Raw genomic sequence first — 22,555 nt, 5'->3', positions numbered from 1 at the left:
TTATTTATAGTCTATCCATTCTGTTCCATCGGCTTTTATGAAAGTAATTTGATTATGATAGTTTTGTAATGCTGTTAGGAAGGGTGATTATCTTGTGTTTTCTTGGTCAAGATTGCTTTAGCTATTTGGGGGCTTATGTAACATTTTTCCCCTACTTTTGAAAATAATGAGATTAAGCACTTGATAGGGCTGTTTTGAAACTATAGATAGCTGACAGTATCAACACTTTAGCAGAATTATTTCTTCTAGATCTTGAAATGGGATTTCTTCCCATTTATTTGTGTTATCTATAATTTCTTTTATCAAATTTTATAATTCTAGTTTATAAATTTTTCAGCTCATTGGTTAAACTTTGTCCTAAAATTTATACTGCTTTTGTCTCTATTATAACTTAGACTTTTAAAATATCTTCTTTAGATGTTACATTTTAGCATATGAAAATGAATTTTTATTTCCTGTACTTTTTTCTTTTTTACAAGATCTTAGATTATGACAAGAATTCTGCATTTTTTCTTAGAAGTTTTTGGGGTTTGAGCTCAGTGTAGGAAAGCATTTGAGCCACACCTCTCCCCCCCAATTTCACAAAATTTTGTAATCAAGGAGACAATCCATGTTTTCAGATTTTGTCTTAACAATTTAGATTAACTGTAAATCACATACTAGGAGGAGGATGTTGTAGTTAGGAGGATGAAGTATTTGAGTCCCTTGAAAATTGTCATATCCTGCAGTAGTTTTTGTGATTTTCTTCAGCATCTTTTTTCATATATATCAATTTATATTTTTCCTATCCTGGGGTTTGAACTCAGTGTTTCCACTTGTTTGGCAAGAGAAGTACCACTTAAGGCATCAGTTTATTATGACTCTTCCTGAGCACATATAGTGACACTGAAGTTTTCCACATTATTTCCAGCATGTGTATGTAGATCTTTACAGTTTACAGGCATTATAAAACAAAGCCTTCAAAAAATGTAAGAATGGTTTTAATTATACATGGGAAAAGGTCAGTTCATGTGAATGTCACAGATTTCTTGTACATTTCCATCCTACATTGTCTCATAGGAACCCATGCTCCTAGGGAAAGAAAACATTCAAGTTTAAAATACTCGTGTCTGATTTGAACTCAAATGCTACATAACTCATTATTCTTCAGTAATGAAGAATATTGATAATGCACTGAAGAAGCTGAATTTTACCTGAATATGAATGGATCCATGTTTTAAATAAAATATCTAGAGACTTGCCATCATTCTCTGTTCTCCTCTGCCCTCACACTAGCCATTTAAAATATAATCTGAGAATAATTAAGAACATCTATAAATATATATGTTAACTATAAAAATTACCTTTTTATGGATTTAATACCTATTTAGGAGTCAGAATAAAACTTCTCAGAAATGTAATTGATTTATAGGATATTGAATAAATATATAATTTTTGTTTATTAACTAATAACTAGCTGGATTCTTTAAAAGCCACCGTGAGTAGAACGTCCAGTGAATTAGAAGCTCTGAGAAAACATTCCTCTAAAATAAAGAAAGACATTCAGGAAGAAACAATGAGGTAAGAAAAAACTATTTAGATTTTTGTTTGTTCTGATTCTGGGGCTTGAACTAGAGCATTAGGTTCTTGACTTTCTCCATTCAAGGCTAGTGCTCTATCACTTGAGGCACACTTCCATTTCTGGCTTTTTGATGGATAATTGGGAATAACTTTTGTGGACTTTCCTACGTGGCATGGCTTTGAACTGTGCTTCTCAGATTTCAACCTCCTGAGTAGCTAGGATTTCAGGCATGAACTGCGGGTACCCAGAGTATTTAAAATTTTTCACTTCCTCTAGAAAGCTGCTACATACTTAACATTAGTCTTTTGTTGTTGTTCTAGGCCTGGGGCTTGAACTCTGGGCCTGGGTGCTGTCCCTGAGCTTTTGTTCAAGGCTAGTGCTCTATCACTTGAGCCATAGTGCCACTTAAGGCTTTACCTGTGGTTAATTGGAGATAAGTGTCTCATGGACTTTCCTGCCTGGGCTGGCTTTAAACCAGGATCCTCAGATCTCTAGGATTACAGGTGTGAGTCACTGGTGCGCAGTGCATTAGTCTTTCTCAAATAAACTTAACTTTGTTAAAACCTTGTTTTATAGTTTGAGCTGCTACATTAATAAACCTAAAATTTTCTGGCATTTTTGTTTACCACAAAGTCTCAAGAGCTATGTTTTAGGACCTATGAGATATGTAGTGGTAATAAAAATATTAGCAACAAAAGACGTTTTCAAATTATAGAAAGGATTTTTCAGAATAAACTTCCTTTGCTTGTTTTAAATACTTTACATACACATTTTCTCTCTTTCCTTCATAATCTTGTTTAGGTTACACAAAATCAAACAACATAATCAGATTGTGAAAAGAAAATTAAATATGATAACAGAGAAAAACCTGACTGTAGAAGAGAAAGCTACCAACTTGGAAGATCTGTTAAAGGAAGAAGAAAAAAGCATAAAGGTAAAGTTTTATGAAAAAGACTCATAGATGCTGGGTTCCAGTGGCTCACACCTGTAATCCTAGCTACTCAGGATTCTGAGATCTGAGGATCTCAGTTCAAAGCCAGCCTGGACACAAAAGTCCATGAGATTCTTATCTCCAATTAACTATGAGAAAACTGAAAGCGATGCTGTGGCTCAAGTGACAGAGTGCTAGCCTTGAGCTGAAGAGCTCAAGGGCAGGGTCCAGGCACAGAGTTCAAGTTCCACAATGGACCAAAGAGGGAGGGGGAAAGACACATAGCACACTTAGCAAGAGTGACTTAGACTCTCGGGGTCCAGAGACTAGAAAATATTAGAAGAGCCTCTGCACTTCAGTTATGACCTAACTTTGGAGTGTCCTTTGGTTCCCCCTCTGTCCTTTACTTTGTGATGACTACTTGTGCCCGTGGTCCTGTACCCATACGTCTGCTGATGTCTTGCACTCATTATCTCGATGAAAGTGTTTTTGCTCTGTAATTGATTCTCACCTGATTAGCAATTCGTTGTGTATGTTTGTGATCAAATTCTCATGGGCCACATTACTTATACTCTGTCATCACCTACTCTCCCATTAATCTCTTGTAATCTGGCAGTTATTTTTGCAAATTAACTCTAACATACACCACTTCATAAACGTTCCCTTTCCTCCCCCTCTGCATTCCCCCACAGCAGTTTGTGAGGACATGGGAAACTGGCTCACCATTTCTCCTTTGCAAACTTCAGAGAAACCAATAGGTGTCTAATGACACTGCAGGAACTACTTCTTACTCTAGTGTGAAGGGTAGAGGAGAGCAGAGAATGGAGGCAAGTCTCTGGATATTTTATTTTACATATGGATCCATTCATATTTGGGTAAAATTCATATTCTTCAGTGCATTGTAAATATTCCTCAGTGTTAGATAATATGCACACTTTGCCAAGAACCACACAGACACCCAGTTACAGGGAACAAAGGAAGAAGTTTAATGCTAGGGGAAAGCTACCGGCAGACCCCTTCTCACATAAGTGCACACGAGAAGAAGTGTAGGCCATTGTCTGGGGTGACCTGTATAACCTGTGGGGTTTAGGATGTGGAGAGGAGGTGGAGACTCTGGGGTAGACACAAGGACCAGGGGCTTCATCATGGTAGACTAGGATTTATGGATACTGTTCAAATGGTAGATAAGGGGTGTCTGCAGCTGTCCAGGCCTGAAGGTCAGCTGTCCCAGAGAAGGGCCGTCTTGAGGTAAAGGTGTGCAGGCGAGCTACGTACTGCCTTAATGAAAGGGCCTAGTGTTGCTTGTACAGGGGGCACATCGAACTATGGGAGAGGAGGCCCCTGGGCCTACACCATCACCGTCACCCAGTAATGAAATCAAGCAACACTGAGGTAAGTAGCATTGGAGTTCAAATCAGATATTAGTAGTTTAAAGTTGTATGTTTTCTTTCCCTAAGAGCATGGTTTTCTGAGATAGTGTAGGATTGAAACTTACAAGAAGTCTGTGGCAGTCACGTGAACTGGACCTTTTGGTCACATAGAATTCAAAACATTCTTAGATTTTTGAAGATATTAGTGGGCAGTAAATACATTAATGGAACTAGTGAGACCATGTTCATTATGTTTGCTTTAATTGCTGTTGGGTTTCTTTCCCCCCCTTTTTTTTTAACCCTCAGCTCTATTCTTTTCTTTTTGAATTTGAGCTACATTCACTGTTATTTACTACCTAGCACCAACTTTGAAACTCTGCCAACCAATAGTTTAGAAGATCTTAAAATCAATGAATTGCCTATTATATCAAAAAATATGGGGCAGGGTTGGCTGGGAGTTCGGCCTAGTGGTAGAGTGCTTCCCTAGCATGCACAAAAACCCAGGTTTGATTCCTCAATACCGCATACATAGAAAAGCCGGAAGTGGTGCTGTGGCTCAAGTAGCAGACTGCTAGCCTTGAGAAAGCCCAAAGTCAATGCTAAGGCCCTGAGTTCAAGTCCCAGGACTGGCAAAAAAAATGCTGAGAGGGACCAGGAGTTTGGCCTAGTGGTAGAGTGCTTGCCTAGCATGCACGAAGACCCGGGTTCGATTCCTCAGTACCACATACATACAAAAAAGCCAGAAATAGTGCTGAGGCTCAAGAGGTATAGCTCTAATCTTGAGAAAATTCAAGGATAGTGCTGAAGCCTTGAGCTCAAGCCCATGACTGGCAAAAAAAAAATGCTGAGAATATCAAGGATCTCTTGCTTTGTAAAGATCTAAATTTATCAGCCAGAGATTTGTTACATGTGGAGATTCAAGAGGAAATATACTTATCAGTGTGTAAGGACACAGAGGCAAATTATATCAGCATTTAAAAATGATATTTTCAGCGGGTCTGGGTTTGGTAGATCAGTTTAAACCCTAGAATCCATGAGCACTGAGGTCAAGAGAATTCTGCCTCTGAGAGGAACAACAGGAGCAAGGAGGAGAGGCCAACTAGAGTGCAAGGTGCGTGGTAGGTGCACTGTTAAAGGACAGGATGGCCCACAGCTCACAAGAGCCAACACCTTTCCAAGAGTTTTGTATATTGGTTGCTAGGTTCAGATTCCAGTGAAATAAATTTTATTCAAAACAAATATAATACATACTCAGGATTCATTATTTCCAAGTTATTCAGACAATTTTCTCTTCAGGTGAAAGTGACATCATGGATGTTGGAAACATCACATAATGATCTGCTTCTGTGTATCTCTTCCCAACTGAGTATTTAGAGAATTACTGTTAGTAGCTTGGATTTGGTCATTGTAAGAGTATTTCCATATGGAAGCCATATTCTCTCTCTGACCTTCCAGCCAATGGAAAACTGGCTAGTTAAACATCCCACTGGCCAGGCATGGTGGCTCATGCCTGTAATCCTAGCTACTCATGAAGCTGAGATCTGAGGATTGCGGTTTAAAGCCAGCCCAGCACTAAAAAGTCTGTGACACTCTTATTCTTATCTCCAACTAACCACCAGAAAAGCAGAAGTGGCACTGTGGCTCAAGGGCTAGGGCAGCAGCCTTGACCTGAAAAGTTCAGGGACAATGCCTAGGCCCAGACTTCAAGTCCCACAACCAACCAAAAAACAAATCCCACTGCTCAACAGTTGATGATGCCCCCCAAAAGTACATTACATGATGCGATCTTAGTGAGCTTTGTGAACTGACAAGCTATGTATCTTCTGTGGATTTTATTTTCTAAGGATACCAATGAAGAGCTTGGGATTATGTGGGAAGGAATTAAGGTCACAGGAGCTAGTCCAATATAAGAAGCACTGAAAATTTGTTGAAATTATGGGATGGGCTTCTTGTTTTTAAGGGCTAAAATGTTGATGATAATGTCTCATTTGTTTTTGAGTTCCTAAATTGTAATGTTCATGTAACTAAAACATTTCAAGATATTCTAATTGCACTATAACTCATATTTTCAGGAAGTGGAAGTTCAATTGAACATAGTGAAAGATGTGCTATTTAAGAAAGTTCAGGAGCTACAAAATGAGTCAATGAAGGAAAAAGCAATGGTGTCAGAAATTGAAGGAACCCGTTCCTCTCTGAAGCATCTCAACAATCAGTTACATCGACGGGACTTCGAAACCTTGAAGCAGCAAGAAATTATGTACAGTCAAGTATGTGGCATTTGTGAATTTCTTCCACGTCGATTTGTTGTAGTTGTGATGATAAAGATACTCCAGTACAGAATTTGGTGTGGTAGTACGCACCTGTAATCTCAGCACTCAGGAGGCTGAGGCAGGAGGATCATAAGTTTGAGGCAGCTTAGTATATGCAATAAGGTCAAAGTCAGCTTGAACCCTGTCTCGGTAAACAACAAAAAACCAAAGATGTATGTGTGTGTGTGTGTGTGTGTGTGTGTGTGTGTGTGTGTGTGTGTATGTGTCTCGGTCATGCAGCTTGAACTCTGGGCCTAGGCATTGCCCCTGAGCTCTTCAGCTCAAGGCTACTGCTCTACCCATTGAGCCACAGTGCCACTTCCTACTCCAGTATCTTAAGAAAAAAGATATTATAAATAATTTTTGAATAACAACTAGATGCTTAATGTTGTATCACGTATTATGTCAGTACATGGTCAAAGAAACTTAAAAGCTACTTTTCCCCTTAATCTCAAATAAATAGGTAAGAGAAAAAAGCTCTAGCAAGAGAAGGCCATGTTCATAGAAACCTGGGATGTTTGGGCCCAGAGTGAAACACAAGGTGGTGAGCTAGGAACCTTCCCAAAACTGCATGCTGATTCTGACTTACACAAATGTGTGTGCTCCATACTGCCCTCCCCAGACCATAAGTGAAAGTACTATTTGATGTTTTTATATTTTGATACATATATTAATATATATATTTATAGTCATGTTAATTTTTTGCCAGTTCTAGGGCCTGGGCACTGTTTTTGACCTTGCTCAAGACTAGCCCTCTATTGCTTGAGCCACAGCACCACTTCTGGATATTTCTGTGTATGTGGTACTGAGGAATCAACTCAGAGCAAGCACTCTACCTCCAGTCCACACTCTGGGCCGGTCATGTTAATTTCTTAATGCCCTATTTCTCTACATCTTAATTTTCACTACTAACATATTTTTAGTTTCTCCCAAGTACGGATGCTAAGTAAAAATGTTATTTTAAGCACTATTCACTGTAAGTTTACCACATTGCCTTTTATGGCCATCTAGGACATTTCACATCTTATATAGGAAATGTCCCCTCAGAAATCCATTCCATTAAAGCCAATTGACTTTTTTATTTTATTTTTTTTATTGTCAGGGTAATGTATAGAGGGATTTCAGTTACATTTGCCAGATAGTCAGTATATTACTTCTCACACATTGATACCCCTTCTCATGTTTTTGTCCCCGTTTCCCTCTCCCTGCCCCCTCCCAATCATCTTGTTTTCACCCCTTCCCTTTCTATTTCAAGTAAACAAATAAATGTATATACAATATACCAGGTAACAAACTCAGATACAGTAACAATATGAGATTAACCAAAGGGCAAAAAGAGAAGAGAAATAACATAGTACATTAAGAACAACAATTACACAAGATAAAGCTCTTATTTTCATATCCTAGAGGTCTTTTCATTTAGCCTCATCCTATATGAACTTATGTACCTAGGTTTTGAGCTATTGTAATCCTCTGCTAGGAGAGTCCTAGTTTACTGATTATTACAAATGAGGGAAACCATGGAGCCTATGTTTCTTTGGGTCTGGTTTACTAAACTTAATATGATTTTTTCCAAGTCTTTCCATTTCCTTACAAATAGGATGATGTTCTTCCTGATGGCAGCAGCATAGAATTCCATTTTGTATAAGTACTACATCTTGTTGATCCAATCGTCTACTGAGGGGCATCTGGGTTGGTTCCATATCTTAGCTATGGTAACTAGTGCTGCAATGAACATCATCGTGCTAGTGGCTTTACTGTGTCCTTATTTCTGGACATTTCCAAGTAGTGGAATTGCTGGGTCATAGGGGAGCTCTAAGTTTAGTCTTTTGAGGAATCACCATACTGCTTTCCATAGTGGTTGAATGAGTTCACACTCCCACCAACAGTGTAGTAGTAATGCCTCCTATCCACATCTCTGTCAGCATCTGTTGTTATTAGATTTCTTGATCATGGCTATTCTAAACTGGAGTGAGGTGGAATCTCAGAGTTGTTTTGATTTGCATTTCTTTTATGGCTAGAGATGTCAAACATTTCTTCATGTGTCTATAGGTCATTCTTATTTCCTCTTCAGAGAAGTCTCTGTTTAAGACTTTATCCCACTTTTAATGGCATGGTTGTTTTTTGAAGATTTGTGTTGGAGAGATTCAGTTGTTTGAGTGTAAATATATTTTAGATATGAGGCTTTTGTCTGTTGTATGGCTAGTGAAGACCTTCTCCCCCTCTGTGGGCTATTTAGCTTGCTAGCTTTGTCCTTTGCCATACAGAAGCTATGCAGATTAATGCAGTCCCATTTGTCCAAACTTTCTTTAATTTGTTGTGCTTCTGGTTCTTTATTAAAACATTTTTTACCTTTGCCAAGGAGACATAGTGTGTTTCCTATTCCTCCTTATAAAGTTTTCAGGGTATTTACTTTTTCCTTGAGGTCTTTGATCCGTTTGGAGTTAATCCTGGTGCAGGGTGACAAAGAATGATCCAACTTTATTTTTCTGCAGGTGCTTAACCAATTCTGCCAGCACCCCTTATTGAAGAGGCTGTCTTTCTTCCATTCAACTATTTTGGTTGCCTTATCAAAGATTAGGTGGCCATAGGGCAATGGGTTGATTTCTGGGTCTTCAGTTCTACTCCATTGGTCCTCGGGCCTGTTCTTGGGCCAGTACTGCTAAGCTGTTTTGATTACTATAGCTCCTAATAGAGTCTAAAATTTGGTATTGAAATTCCTCCTGAGCTGTTTTTTTTTCTGCTAAGAATTGTTTTTGCTTTATGGGGTCTTTTATTATTCCATATGAAATTTTGGATTGCTTCTTCTATTTCCTTAAAGAATGACATTGGGATTTTGATGGGTATTGCATTGAATTTGTAGATAGACCTTAGCAAGATTGCCATTTTCATGATGTTAATTCTTCCAAGCCAGGAGCATGGGAGGTTTTTTCATTTCCTCAGTTCTGCTTTAGTTTCCTTTTTCAGGCTTTTAAAGTTTTCATCAAAAAGTTCCTTTACATTCTTAGTTAGGTTAATTCATAAATACTTTATTTTTTTTAGGCTATTGCAAAAGGAGTTGTTTTCTTGATTTCCACCTTGCTCCTCTCATTGTTGGCATACAGGAAAGCAGTTGATTTTTGAGAGTTAGTTTTATACCCTGCTATTTTGTCAAAGTTTCACATCAGCTCAAGCAACTTGGAAGTGGAGTCTTATAGGGTTCTTTAAATACATCTGCAAAGGGGGAAAGTTTCACTTCCTTTTTCCCTATTTAGACCACGTTTATTTTTGTTTCTTGCATTAGTGCTCTGGCTAAGAATTCTAATACTATGTTAAAGAAGAGTGGAGAGAGTGGGCATCTTTGATTTTAGAGGAAAGGTAAAGCCAACTGATTTTCATTAAAATAAAGTTTTATTTTAACCGAAAGAAAGAAAGAAACAACAAAAAAACACAGAAAGGAAGGAAGGAAGAAAGGAAAGAAGGAAGGAAGAAAAGAAGGAAGGAATCCATTTCACTGTATTCCTGAGGTTCTCGGGGTGACTTGATTGTATTTTCAGATGGATTGTGTGTCACTGTCATGGACTCTGATTACTGAAGAACAGTTATTGTTCCCCGTAGAATAAGAATTGTATCTTGGATTATTGGAGCACCAAAACTAAAGTCCTTACTGTGTTTTTATTTATAGAGATTCCTTTACTGATCTACATCCCCTCACTAACCTCTTTTTCTTTTTTAAACTGTTAACAGGACTTTTACATACAGCAAGTGGAACGCAGAATGTCACGGCTGAAGGGAGAGATTAATACAGAAGAGAGACAAATTCTTGAAGCCAAAATTGTTGAACTGAAGAAAGCACTGGAAGAGAAGCAGTCTACCTGTACCATTTTGGAAGCACAGATCAAAAAGCTTGATGTAACGTAGCGAGAAACCTTTTTATGTGTTCAATGTCCCATTTCCCAGTTATTTTCTTTCAAGCCAATGTGTTCCTAAAATGTAATTACCAAGGCACCCTCACAACTTCCTTAGCAAGTATGATCTGAATGTCATGTTCCCACCAATGAAGCCGTTTACTTCATGGTAAATGTTGCATTACCTGCCTCTACTATTTCACTTAATCCTTGAAGATGTTCCCTGACATTCATATATATATATATATATGTATATATATAGTATATCACTGCATTACTATGATATATAGTACATATACAACATATGTACACATATTACATAAATATACATGCAGTATTCTGTTCACAGATTAAATAACTTTCTGGAGTAGTTAGCTAGCCCATAGAGAGGTTGCATTTGATTTGTGTTCCACTTGACATATTGCGAACATAGATAAATTCCAGTCTTCTGCCATAACAAAGAATTGGAGGTTTTTAACTTTACCACTGAAGTGTCATCTAAGAGAAGCTACTGTTTATGTGTTATCTATTGTCAACTAATTAGTTAAAATATTTCAAATGACTTCACTTAGTAAGATGATTATGCTCTTTAAGTTCAGGAATTTCATTTTATTTTATTTTATTGCCAGTCCTGGCTTAAACTCAGGGCCTGAGCATTGTCCTTGGGCTTTCTTAAGGCTAGAACTCTACTACTTGAGCCACAGCACAATTTCTAGCTTTTTCTATGTAGGTGGTACTGAGGAATCTTCGTGCATGCTAGGCAAGCACTCTACCACTAGGGCAAACTCCGGGCAAGGAATTTTATTTTAAGACCTGAACAGGCTGGGTTGAAATGATTACATATTTTCAGTGGGTAGGACTGGTGATGAGTGTCCCCTTGTGGTTGTTGCTGGAATTGCCTGTGCGTTATTTAAAGTCTGCTAAAGATAAGCACATTTTGGTTTGGAGTAGTTCATGCCTTGATAAAATATTGATTCACTATTGTCTTGGCTTACTGGAAAATGATACCAGCTTTGGGACTAGATAAAACCTATTCTGGATTTTCACTAAGACTATTTTAACTTTCCCACACCCTGGTACAATCAGAAAAGAAGATAATATTATTTTAGGGAATTTGGGAAAACTAGACATGTTGTATGTCTTAGTGCTTTCAGTAGATATGCAATAACCAGCATGGCTTTGAGTATTTAGAATACTAGACTACAAGAACATTATGCTAGAGAACAGGAAAAGAATATTCGTATGTGCACATGCTTCCTGAGTGACCAGGATCCTGTGTGTGTGGTCGTACGGGGGACACTGCTGACTCCTTCTTCTTCTACCTCCCCTAACACTGAGTCTCCATTATCCACAGAGCTAGTACCTAAGCCCCTTCCAGTGCTGCCTTTAATAGACAAAAGAAATACAATGATTTTTTTTAAGTTAAAGCTAGTTAACTTAATATTTGCTCTTCTCAATAGTAGCATTTGATGGCAAGCTCATTCTGTGGGTCCTTTGCCATGGCATTCCAACTCTTATTTGTACAGAAACCTAGCTTGTTTTGTTCCAAATGTAGTTTTCTGACACACTTTTTGTTTTCTTTTTTTTTTGGCCTGGGCCTAGGTGCTGTCCCTGAACCACCAGCTCCTGGCTGACTTCACACTTTTGTGCCAATAATTTTACTCTTATTACTGTCTGTCTACCACAAGGAGGTGGGAAGAGATGGTGGGGGTGGGGGTCAAGAGACCCTCCTGTATCTCACACTGGTAATCACTGCATAATCTGGGCCTTTGGTAAAATCAGTGGACTGTAGAATGGCAACAATGAGCTCTGTACAGCTATCAGCTATCCATGTACATTTCACTAGAGGCATTAGCAGGATTGTAGAGATGAAAGTTTTGGTTATTAAATGCTGGCATAAAAATAGTACATGAGAAACAATATAGTAATATGAGAAACAATTATAAATATGAGAAACAATTTAAGATGTCTTCATTATACTGTGTACTTAGTGTGGTTATTTAAAACAAACTTTCGCTGGGCACTGGTGGCTCACACCTATAATCCTCACTACTCATAAGGTTGAGATCTGAGGCTCTAGGTTCAGTGCTAGCTTGGGCAGGAAAATCTATGAGATCCTTATCTCCAATTAACCACCAGAAAACTGGAAACAGCACTGTGGCTCAAGGGGTAGAGTGCTAGCCTTGAGCTGAAGTGATCAGAGACAGCACCCAGGCCCAGAGCTCTAGCCCCAAGACTGTTAAAAAAAAAGATAGGCGGGGTTTGGCCTAGAGGTAGAGTGTTTGCCTAGCGTGCATGAAGACCCAGGTTCAAGTCCTCGGTACCACATATGTAGACAAAAGCTGGAAGTGGTGCTGTGATTCAAGTGGTAGAGTACTAGCCTTGAAGAAAACCCAGGAACAGTGCTCAGGCCCTCAGTTCAGTCACCAGGACTGGCAAAAAAAAACAAAACAAAAAAAAACAGAAATCAACTTTCATGAACCTTTTGTCTTCCTACAGAATGACCTTTATTTTATCAAGAAGTCAAACGTTAAAAATGCTGGTGAAAAACAAGTTTTCATGGATAAAATAAATGAACTAACACTTTTCATCAACAGATCAGAGAAAGAACTTCAGAAGGCCAAAAGTTTTAAAGAGGTGCGGTAAACTTGTTTGCATAATTTTTAGAGTGATGCCTTTCCATGCTAACTGTAGAAAAAATCAAAATACAACCAATAAGAAAAAAATACATAATTATGATCACTCTACTTAAAGTATTAAGGTCTATTATTTCCTTCTGGTCTTTTAATCAAAACCGACTTTATCTGTTGGATTTACAGATATTTAATTCATTGTAATACAGACATTTAATGTATTATACATGTTTTCTAAACATGAACTGTTATTTAAAAGTCTTAGAAGACTGTCTTTGAGTACATTGCATGAAGTTAGTATAGCTCAAGCAATTTCTGTTCCTGGGTATGATTGTTTTCACTGTTTCATTGTGCACTATTTTAGTTCTGTGTCATTCTGTCTTTGTTCAATTAACTTCTTGAGCTACATTTCTATATTCGTAGTTATGATTCAAAAAACAAATACTCATGCCTCAAAATGATTGTTTTGAAGTGTTAGTGTGGTAGAGCACTAGTCTTGTACTGACAAACTCAGGAACGGTACCCAGGCCCAGAGTTCAAGCCTTACAACCAGCCCCTGCCCCCCCCCCCACACCCCCCCCCGAAAAAAAGTCTATCCTCAAAATGTTTTTTTAACCAGTTCTGGAGCTTGAACTCAGGGCCTGAGCACTGTTCTAGGAACAGAGGAATCCAACACAGGTCTTTGTGCATGTTAGACAAGCAGTCTACCAGTCGGCCAAACTCTTGACCCTCAAAATGATTTTTAAAACAAATTATCCTCTTGGGGGTTCATACCTTCCCTCAGTCATATTATTAAAATACTTCTCTTTTTGTTAACCACCACTGAGACTATTTTAATTTATCAAATTGTTGCCAATTTAATAAGTGTCATATCTCATTATTTTAGTTTGCATTTTATAAGCATGCAGTAATTATACAAAGGTACTTATGAATACAATCCATCATGGTCCATCATTCTGAGACTTTTTAAAAAATTTTTTGCCAGTCCTGAGCTTGGGCTTTCTCAAGTATCGTGATCTATCACTTGATCCACAGCACCACTTCTGGCTTTTTTCAATGTATGTGGTCCTGAGGAATCGAATCCCGGTCTTTGTCCATGCTAGGCAAGCACTCTACCACTGGGCCAAACTCCCGGCCCCACCTTTTCCATCATTTTTCCCCACCTTTCCCACCCATCGCTACCCACAAGTTACACAGTGTACATTATTTACGTAATTCACATTAAATATAGTGACTGTATTTGTTAACCTTTCCTCCCTCCACTCCTCACTTCTCCTTTCTCCACCCCAACAAAAAATCTGTTAGCACTCTATTCATGATTACATTATTTTAAAAATAAAAGTGCATTTCAATGTTTTTATAATTTATTTTAGAGTATAAACTGTTTACCCATAGTACTCTGTATGTTTTCTAGACATTGTAAGTTTCAATTTTAGGTGTGAGCTTTTCCTTTTTTTAAAATAACACTTGAATTTGAAATTGAATTATTAAAAATGATTTGAAATAACTACTCTTTTATTATGAAGAAAAGTTAAAATCTTGACTTTGAACACATTAACATCTTGTTAATGTCTGAGTCAATGGTCACATTTTTAGAAAGTTGCCTTTTCAAGTATGACATGCATGTGTGTGTGTGCGCGCACACGCACACACATGCGCGTGCACCAGTACTGGGACTTGAACTCAGGGCCTGCCCCTTAGCTTTTTTGTTTAAGGCTGCTGCTCTACTACTTAAGTCACAACTGAATTTCTAGCTTTTTTACTTTTTTTTTTTGAGGTGGTTAACTAGAGTCTCAAGGACTTTCCTTCCTGGCCTGGCTTTGAACCATGATCTTTAGATCTCAGCCTCCTGAGTACCTAGGATTACAGGCATGACCACCAGCACCTGGCTAACTTTGAATTTTATAGCAATACAAAACTATTTTGTTGTAAGAGTAAATATTCCAACATTTGAAAATTGTTATGTCAATAGGAATTGATGATAGAGGACAGTCTTTTAAAACTAGAGGTTAAACGCACTCGAGAACTGCTGCACAGTAAGGCTGAAGAAATTGTTTCACTGGAAAAGAGAAAACAGCAATTGCGTACAGCCATGGAAGAACGAAGTGAAGAAATTAAGGTCCACAAAACCATGCTGGCTTCCCAGATACGATGTGTGGATCAGGAGCGGCAAATCATAAGGTGATTGTTCAGGCTTTGAAACATTACTGAAAGACTGGGAAAATGAAACATGAGGGTGATGAGAGCAGAGCTTCTGTTTCCACGGCTCACTGGATGCCCTTCTCTTTCTTTCTCCCTTGCAAAGGCTTTTCCTAATGACATGACACTTAGGGTGTATTGTAGCTGTCTAGGGTGTTTCTTCTCTCTTTCCTGTGATCTTTAGAATCTTTGTTTTACTTTTCTCATATATTTTTATTGTAATTAATAGAAGGGTTACATTATATTCACCAGATAGAAGATGCATTACTTCACATACATTGATACCCTTTTCCCTCCCCCCCAGCCCCATCCTTCATCTTGCTTTCCTCCCTTCCCTATCTGACTTCAAATAACCAAACACCCATATATACAATTTATCAGATAACCAGGTGAAATACTGTAACAATATGAGATAACCAAGGGACAGGCAAAAGAAATGAGAGATAACATAGTACATTAAGGACAACAATCACTCATTATATGGATTTTGTTTCTATATCCTGGAGGTCCTTACATTTAGGGTCATACTATGTGGCCTTATGTATCAAGATTTTGTTCTATTGTGAATCTCTGCAAGGAGAGGCCAAGGTTTCTATTGATTACGACAAATGAGGGAAAACATTGAGCTTATGTTCCTTTGAGTCTGGCTTACTTCACTTAATATGATTTTTTCCAAGTCTTTCCATTTCCTTACAAATGGGGCAATGTCTTCCTTTCTGACAGCAGCATAGAATTCCATTGTGTATAAATACCACATCTTGTTGATCCACTCATCAACTGAGGGGCATCTGGGTTGGTTCCATATCTTTGCTATGGCAAATAGTGCTGCAACGAACATCGTTGTGCTAGTGGATTTAGTATGCCCTTGTTTCTGGACAATTGGGTAAATGCCAAGTAGTGGAATTGCTGGGTCATAGGGGAGCTCTATGCTTAGTCTTTTGAGGAACTGCCATACTGCTTTCCCTAGTGGTTGAATGAGTTTGCACTCCCACCAACAGTGTAGTAGTGATCCCTCCTGGCCACATCCCCTCCAGCATCTGTTGTTATTAGATTTCTTGATCCTGGCCATTCTAACTGGAGTAAGGTGAAATCTTAGAGTTGTTTTGATTTGCATTTCTTTTATGGCCAGGGATGTTGAGCATCTCTTCCTGTGTCTATTGGCCATTCTTATTTCTTTGTTTTACTTTTACGATCACTGATCTATGATTTTTATCTTGTATATACCACACTTACTGAAACATTTTCTTATCGAAGTATTCAACAGCTTCACCAAATCTCTAATTCACGTACAGATTCTGATTTTCCTAAATATCTTTTCATATTAAATTTGAATTTTCATAGTTATGCTACTTTCTTTCCAATCTATACTTTTTCTTTTTCTTTCTATATTGTACTTGCTAGAACCTCTAGTTCAGTTCTCAGTAGTGGTGATTACAGCAACTTTTTTTTTCTTATTTCTGTTCTCACTAGAAAAATCTGTTGTTTTGCCATTAACTCTAAGAATGGCGTATTTTCCATATGTCTAATTTTAGCTATGCTGGGGATCAACCCAGGGCCTTATGTTTTCTGAACAAGCTGTGCTACTTCCCTCATCCCTGTTGGTTTGTTTTGAGATATCCTTTTCCATTTTCTTTGATAGCAATTTATTTGTTTAACTGGAATATGGGTGTTGAAATTGTCTGCACTCATTAGCATGAACACATTAACAGTCCAGTCTGTTCATGTAATTGATTATATTGATTGGTTTTTCAAAGTTAAACCAAGCTTACATTCCTGAACTTATATTTTATGTATACTTGTGTGTGTGTGTGTGTGTGTGTGTGTGTGTGTGTGTGTGTGTGTGTATTAGCAGTAGGGCTTGAACTCTGGGCTTGGGTGCTGTCCAAGCTCTTCAGGCTAGTGCCACAGCGCCACTTCCATTTTTCTGGTAGTTAATTGGAGATAAGGGTCTCGTGGACTTTCGTGTCTGGACTGGCTTTGAGGCACAATCTTTAGATCTCAGCCCCTGAGCTGCTACTAGTACAGGCATGAGTGAGTGTCTGTACTTGTGGGTACAAATGCTTCATAGTTTTCTTTGCTCTAATGCCCTTTTAGGTTTTCAAGTTATTAAGGTTATGTATACCTACATAAAATGTTTTATATCTCATACTTTTTTCTATTTTGTGTGTATGTTTATAAAAAATAGAATATCTTGAATGTTTAAAGACTATTGGCAAAGCCTCTAGGGCCCTAGAGCCTTCTCACAGAGGAAGATTTTCAACCACCAGTTCCATTGATTTATTACTATGGAAAACTGCAGAGTTTGTATTTCTAATAGAATCAGAGTTTGTATTTCTAATAGAATCAGTAAATTGGGTAAATCATATTTTTCTTTGTGAAAAACTTTCCAACTCATCTAAAATTCCAAATGATTGCCATACAATAGTGTATAATATATTATTTAAAGCCCAAAGTCTTTGTTTTTTTTAATATAATTTTATTGTAATTAATAGAAGGGTTACATGATATTTGCCAGATAGATGGTGCATTAATTCCCATACATTGATACCCTTTCACATGTCTTGGTCCCCATTTCCCTCTCCCCCACCCCCACCCCCTATCCAATTTCAAATAACCAAATACAAATATATCCGATATATCAGGTAACAAAGTGAGATACTGTACCAATATGAGATAACCAAGGGACAGCAAAAGAGATGAGAGATAACATAGTATATTAAGAACAACAATCATTCATTATATGGCTTAAGTTCTATATCCTAGAGATCCTTTCATTTAGCATCCTACTATATAAGCCCAAAGTCTTTGTAAAAGTGCCTTTTGTTCTTGACATTAATCATTTGTGTCTTTCCTTTCTTAAGTATAATCAGTTTTATCAGAAATTAAGTAAGTAGTCTTATCAAGATTTGAAGGAAAACAAATCTTCCTAATCTTTTGCAGTTTGTATATTTATTCATCTTTTCATTATTTCTAATCTCATCTTTACTACTTTTTTCTTACTTGTGACACTTGAATATTCTTATTACAGTTTCTTAAGATAGACATGCAATTTATTAATGTTCAACTTTAAAGGCTAAAAAGGTCCTGTATTATTTGAATTTCATCCCACAAAATTTGATATTAGCACTGTGCTTTTTCTAAGCTTTCCTATCTTTCAGTGCTTTAATTGAAATTTCATTTATAAAATAACTTTGAAGATGAGAAGGCTATCCGTCTTGGAGAAGTAATGCACCCACTACCTGAAAAATGTAACTGTATCCTCTCTATAAATTACCCCAACAATAAAATACAATAAAAAAAACTCTGTAGGGGAAAAAAACTGAGATACAATAAATAACATACATAGAAATATAATTTAAATTCCTTACCAAAAAACATCACCACAGACCAGGCAATTAATGCATCCTTATAACCTTTATAATTTATTTCTCCAATCCATTCCCATGTACTACTACTGATCTACTTTCTATCTATATAGTTGAGATCACATTTTCAAGTGTTTATATAGGTGAGATCCATTGGTAAATCTTTTTATATTTGAGACTTATTCATGCCTTTTATCTATGTCAGTGACATGTCTTCTCATCAGAGGTTTGCACACTTTTCCATAGGGTTTAGACAGGAAATATTTTAGTCCTTTGCAGGTCTGTGGTCTTTGTTTCAGTAGCTTGACTTTACCATTGAGTAAAATCATCCATAAAAATCATGTAAATATAACTGTGAACTTTCAATCTGTTGTATGCTTTCATTTTGACAACTACATCTTGATTTGACATTTCCAGTTGTATCACTCAATTACACTTTGCAATTTTTGACAGTCCTTGATATTTAAAAATATCTGGATCATGAAAACTAAAATAACTAAAGCCTGGCATTGGTGGCTCACGCCTGTAGTCCTAGTCCCCAGAAGTCCCTGAGAATCCAATTAACTACCAGAAACCCAGAAGTGGCACTGTAGCACTAGCCTTGAGCTGAAGATCTCAGGGACAGTGCTGAGGCCCAGAGTTCAAGCCCCATGACTGATAAACAAACAAACAAACACAAACAACAACAACAAAAAAAAACAGAAAAAAACAAGCAAGAAATACAAAAGAACTAAAGTTGAGGCACCAAAAAAAAGAAAATATGTAAATGAATGATCATGGCTGTGATCTAATAAAATTTAGGAAGGTTTAGGGTTATGAAAGGTTAGGTAGTGTTTATTTTGAATAATGAAGGTATTTCATTTCTAAGTGAGACTATGTTTCTTCTTATTTGCCTCCACTGTTTTGGACATTACTGCATATTCCTTTTTTACTTCTCTCTCTCTCTTTCTAGCTGCAGTATTTGTGCTTGAAACTCTAGTAATTGTCTAGTTATTATTGGAGATGAAACCAATCTCCATATATGTCCAGGGATTGAGGAAATGGCCTAAATTGTGTGCACACAAGTCTTTTTTAAACTTCTTATTGATAATGAACTCACAGTTCACTGGTGCTCTTTTATTTCATACTCTTCAGTTTGGGTTTCATCCCTACTTCTGGTGGACGATAGCTTCTGCTATTATTGTAATTCTCTAGGGGTCTACCTGTTTTGTTTTGCCAATCCTGGGGCTTGAATTCAGGGCCTGTGCACTGTCCTTTGGTTTTCTCAAGGCTAGAGCTCTACCACTTGAGCCACAGCACCACTTCTGGCTTTTTTTCCCTATGAATGTGGTACCAGGGAATTGAACCCAGGTCTCTGTGCATGCTAGGCAGCGCTGTACCACTAAGCTAAACTCCTGACCCTCTACCTGTTTTTATTTTGTTGATCTTACCCCATCTGCTTTCCATTTATTTTTTTTTGAACTCATGAATAAATTCTTATCTTTCTTGTTCCAGAGTTTTTCTTTTCCTTTCCTTTTTCTTTTTTTTTTTGCTGATACTAGGGCTTAAACTCAGGGCCATGCACTCTTGCTTGGCTCTTTTTTTTTTTTTTTTGCTAGTCCAGGCCTTGAGCTCAGGGCCTGAGCACTGTCCATGAGTTTCTCAAGGCTAGAGCTCTACCACTTGAGCCTCAGCACCACTTCCAGCTTTTTTCTATGTATGTGGTACCGAGGAATTGAACCTGGGTCATCATGCATACTAGGCAAGCACTCTACCACTAGGCCAAACTCCCGGCCCATCTTGCTTAGCTCTTTTGCTCAAGGTTGGCACTCTACCACATGAGCCTACCTTTACTTCCAGAGTTTATATTTCATTTATTCATTCATTCATTTGGAGGTACTGGGGCTTAAACAAAGGCCTAAATAAGTGTCCTTTTGTTTTCTTTTTGTTTTATCTATTTCCATATTGTTTTGTGTTTTATATATGTATGTATAAATATGTATGTATATATGTGTATTTCCCCCTACTTTAGAAAGGAGGAAAGATATAGATAGCTCTGCTCTGTCTGTCATGAGTATATATTTTCAGATAACAACACTGACAATGTAAAATAAGAAGAAATGTCACTTCTGATATTAAATGTATGTTTGTATCAGATCTCTGTAAGGGTCAGAAAGTGATAGGTTGATTGCTCTTCCCCATTTTTGGCAATTTGCTTTCATGAGATTGTAGCAGTTACCTCCATATTCCTGTGTAGATATGGAGTAGTAATGGAATTATCATAGTTCCCCAAATACAAATATGGAAGAAAGATGAAGCTAACATTTAAGAATTGAATGTTGAAAGAAAATTATCTATCATCTATCATTTTTACCTTCCTTGCAGAAAAGGCAAGGGAGGCATTAATTTTCTTATTCTGCTGTGTGTGTGTGTGTGTGTGTGTGTGTGTGTGTGTGTGTGTGTGTGTGTGTGTGTATGTGTTGTGGTTTGAGCTCAAGGCCTGGGCACTGTCCCTGAGCATTTTTCTCAAGGCTAATGCTTTACCAGTTGAACTACAGCTTCACTTATGGCTTTAAATTTTGTTTGTTAGTTTAGTTTAGTTTTGATGCTTTGGTGGAGATGAGTCTTGAGTCTTGGCAACTTTACTGCCTGAGCTGGCTTCAAACCTCAATCCTCAGATCTCAGCCTCTTGAGTAGCTAGGATTACAGGCATGAAACACTGGTGCTGGCTCATGTTCTGCTTTTTGAACAGCAAAAGCTAGAGGTCTTCTAAAGAAATAGCACAGCTCTACTGTGTTTGTCCAGCCCTCCTGGCTGGGCTGGGACATAGGCAAAAGAGACACTAAGCTTGCAGGGTTGTGAGTGATGAAGTCACTCTGTCACCAGGAGTTGATGTCTTCTGCCAGCATCCACAAAGCGCTGGCATGTTAACTTGTTGCTATTCACGTAGGGTAAACCTTCATCTGAATTATTACGAAGTAAAAACACATTTACCATGTGTGCCTTTAGTAGCAACACAACCCGCTTGTTTTCAGGAAGAACACATGATAGTTCTTTATGTCTTCCTTTCCTATTAGTGCGGAGTTCCATGACAGGATTAGTAAAATCGATAAGCTGAAGAATCGATATGAAATCTTCACGGTTGTGATGCTGCCTCCTGAAGGAGAAGGGGAGAGAACGCAGACCTATTATGTCATAAAGGTACTCTTCAATGATTTACAGTTGTGGTAGTGTGAAGTCTCTTTGCTTTGCTAAGCCACTCATAGTAATCATGTGCTAGCCAGCTCTTTTGTTCTTGTAACAAATATGCAAAGGAAACAGTTTAAATGGAGAAAGGATTTGTTTTCACTCATGGTTTCAGAGTTTTCAGTCATGGTCGGCTGTTGCCACGATACCTAGGCCTTGGTGCTGCAGACATCATGACAGAAGGGTGTGGAGGACCAGAGATGCTCACCTCATGCCACTTGGGGAGATGGGGGACCAGGAACAAGATGACACATCCTCAGCTGCCACTTCCTCCAGCCAGGTGTACATCCTATACTCCGTACCACCTCCTGCTGGAGAGTGCCATCAGCCTGACTAAGCTGCCCTATGCCAGATGTTTCAGGTTAAAACCATAGAAAGTGCTCTGGAATTTTTTTGTGGGTGCATTGGTCCTGGAGCTTGAACTTGCAGCCTGGACACTGTCCCCAAATTGCTTTTGCTCAAAGATAGCACTCTAGTATTTGAGCCACAGTTCCACTTCTGGCTTTTTTGGGGGCGGGACGGGGGGAGTTGATTTTGGAGATAAGCATCTCATGGACTTTCCTGACTGGGTTGGCTTTGAACTGTGATCCTCAGATCCAACCTTCTGAGGAGGCTGGCTACTCTGGATTTTAAAAAAGAACCTAATTTTTTCCACCTAAAACAAAGCAACTTACTTAATTTGCTTTACAGCCATTACATATTGAACTTGACAAGAGACTACAACTGTAGTACTCAAGCACTATTAGGTTATTTTTTCAAATGTGTATTGTTGTTAAAGCTGATTTACAGAGCGTTTGCAGTTACATAAGTATGAGTACATTTCTTTTTGGACAATGTCATCCCTCCCCTGGCTTTCTGCCAGTTTTCCCCTCCCATCCCCACCCACAAGCTGTAGAGTTCATTTTCAGCATAGTGTCCAGTGGATACCACTGCTGCATTTGGTCACCCTTTGTCTCCCCATTTCTGTGCCTCCCCTTGCCCTTCCAAAGGCATAGAAATGAACAAACAAGATAAAAGAAAACCAAAACAGCAACAAAGAAAAAAAAACACCTCTTGTTTCTATTTCCTAGAGGTC

The 22,555-nt window shown here is 38.0% G+C and overlaps 1 protein-coding gene across 1 annotated transcript in view; it reads left to right on the top strand.

Annotated features, from left to right (window-relative positions):
- Positions 1-22,555, top strand: part of Ccdc39 (coiled-coil domain 39 molecular ruler complex subunit) — a 64,690-nt gene that overhangs the window by 31,852 nt on the left and 10,283 nt on the right. The window contains exons 8-14 of the mRNA XM_090342498.1: positions 1,457-1,560; positions 2,363-2,495; positions 5,935-6,129; positions 9,898-10,062; positions 12,558-12,695; positions 14,664-14,872; positions 21,312-21,435. Coding sequence (XP_090198624.1) covers positions 1,457-1,560; positions 2,363-2,495; positions 5,935-6,129; positions 9,898-10,062; positions 12,558-12,695; positions 14,664-14,872; positions 21,312-21,435 — 1,068 coding nt within the window. The remainder of the gene's footprint in view (positions 1-1,456; positions 1,561-2,362; positions 2,496-5,934; positions 6,130-9,897; positions 10,063-12,557; positions 12,696-14,663; positions 14,873-21,311; positions 21,436-22,555) is intronic.

Source organism: Megascapheus bottae, chromosome 1 (assembly GCF_031878675.1).
Source record: "Megascapheus bottae isolate mThoBot1 chromosome 1, mThoBot2.hap1, whole genome shotgun sequence".
Classification (NCBI taxonomy): Eukaryota; Metazoa; Chordata; class Mammalia; order Rodentia; family Geomyidae; genus Megascapheus; species Megascapheus bottae.
Note: the sequence above shows the minus strand (reverse complement) of the source record. Positions and strands in the feature narration are given on the sequence as shown.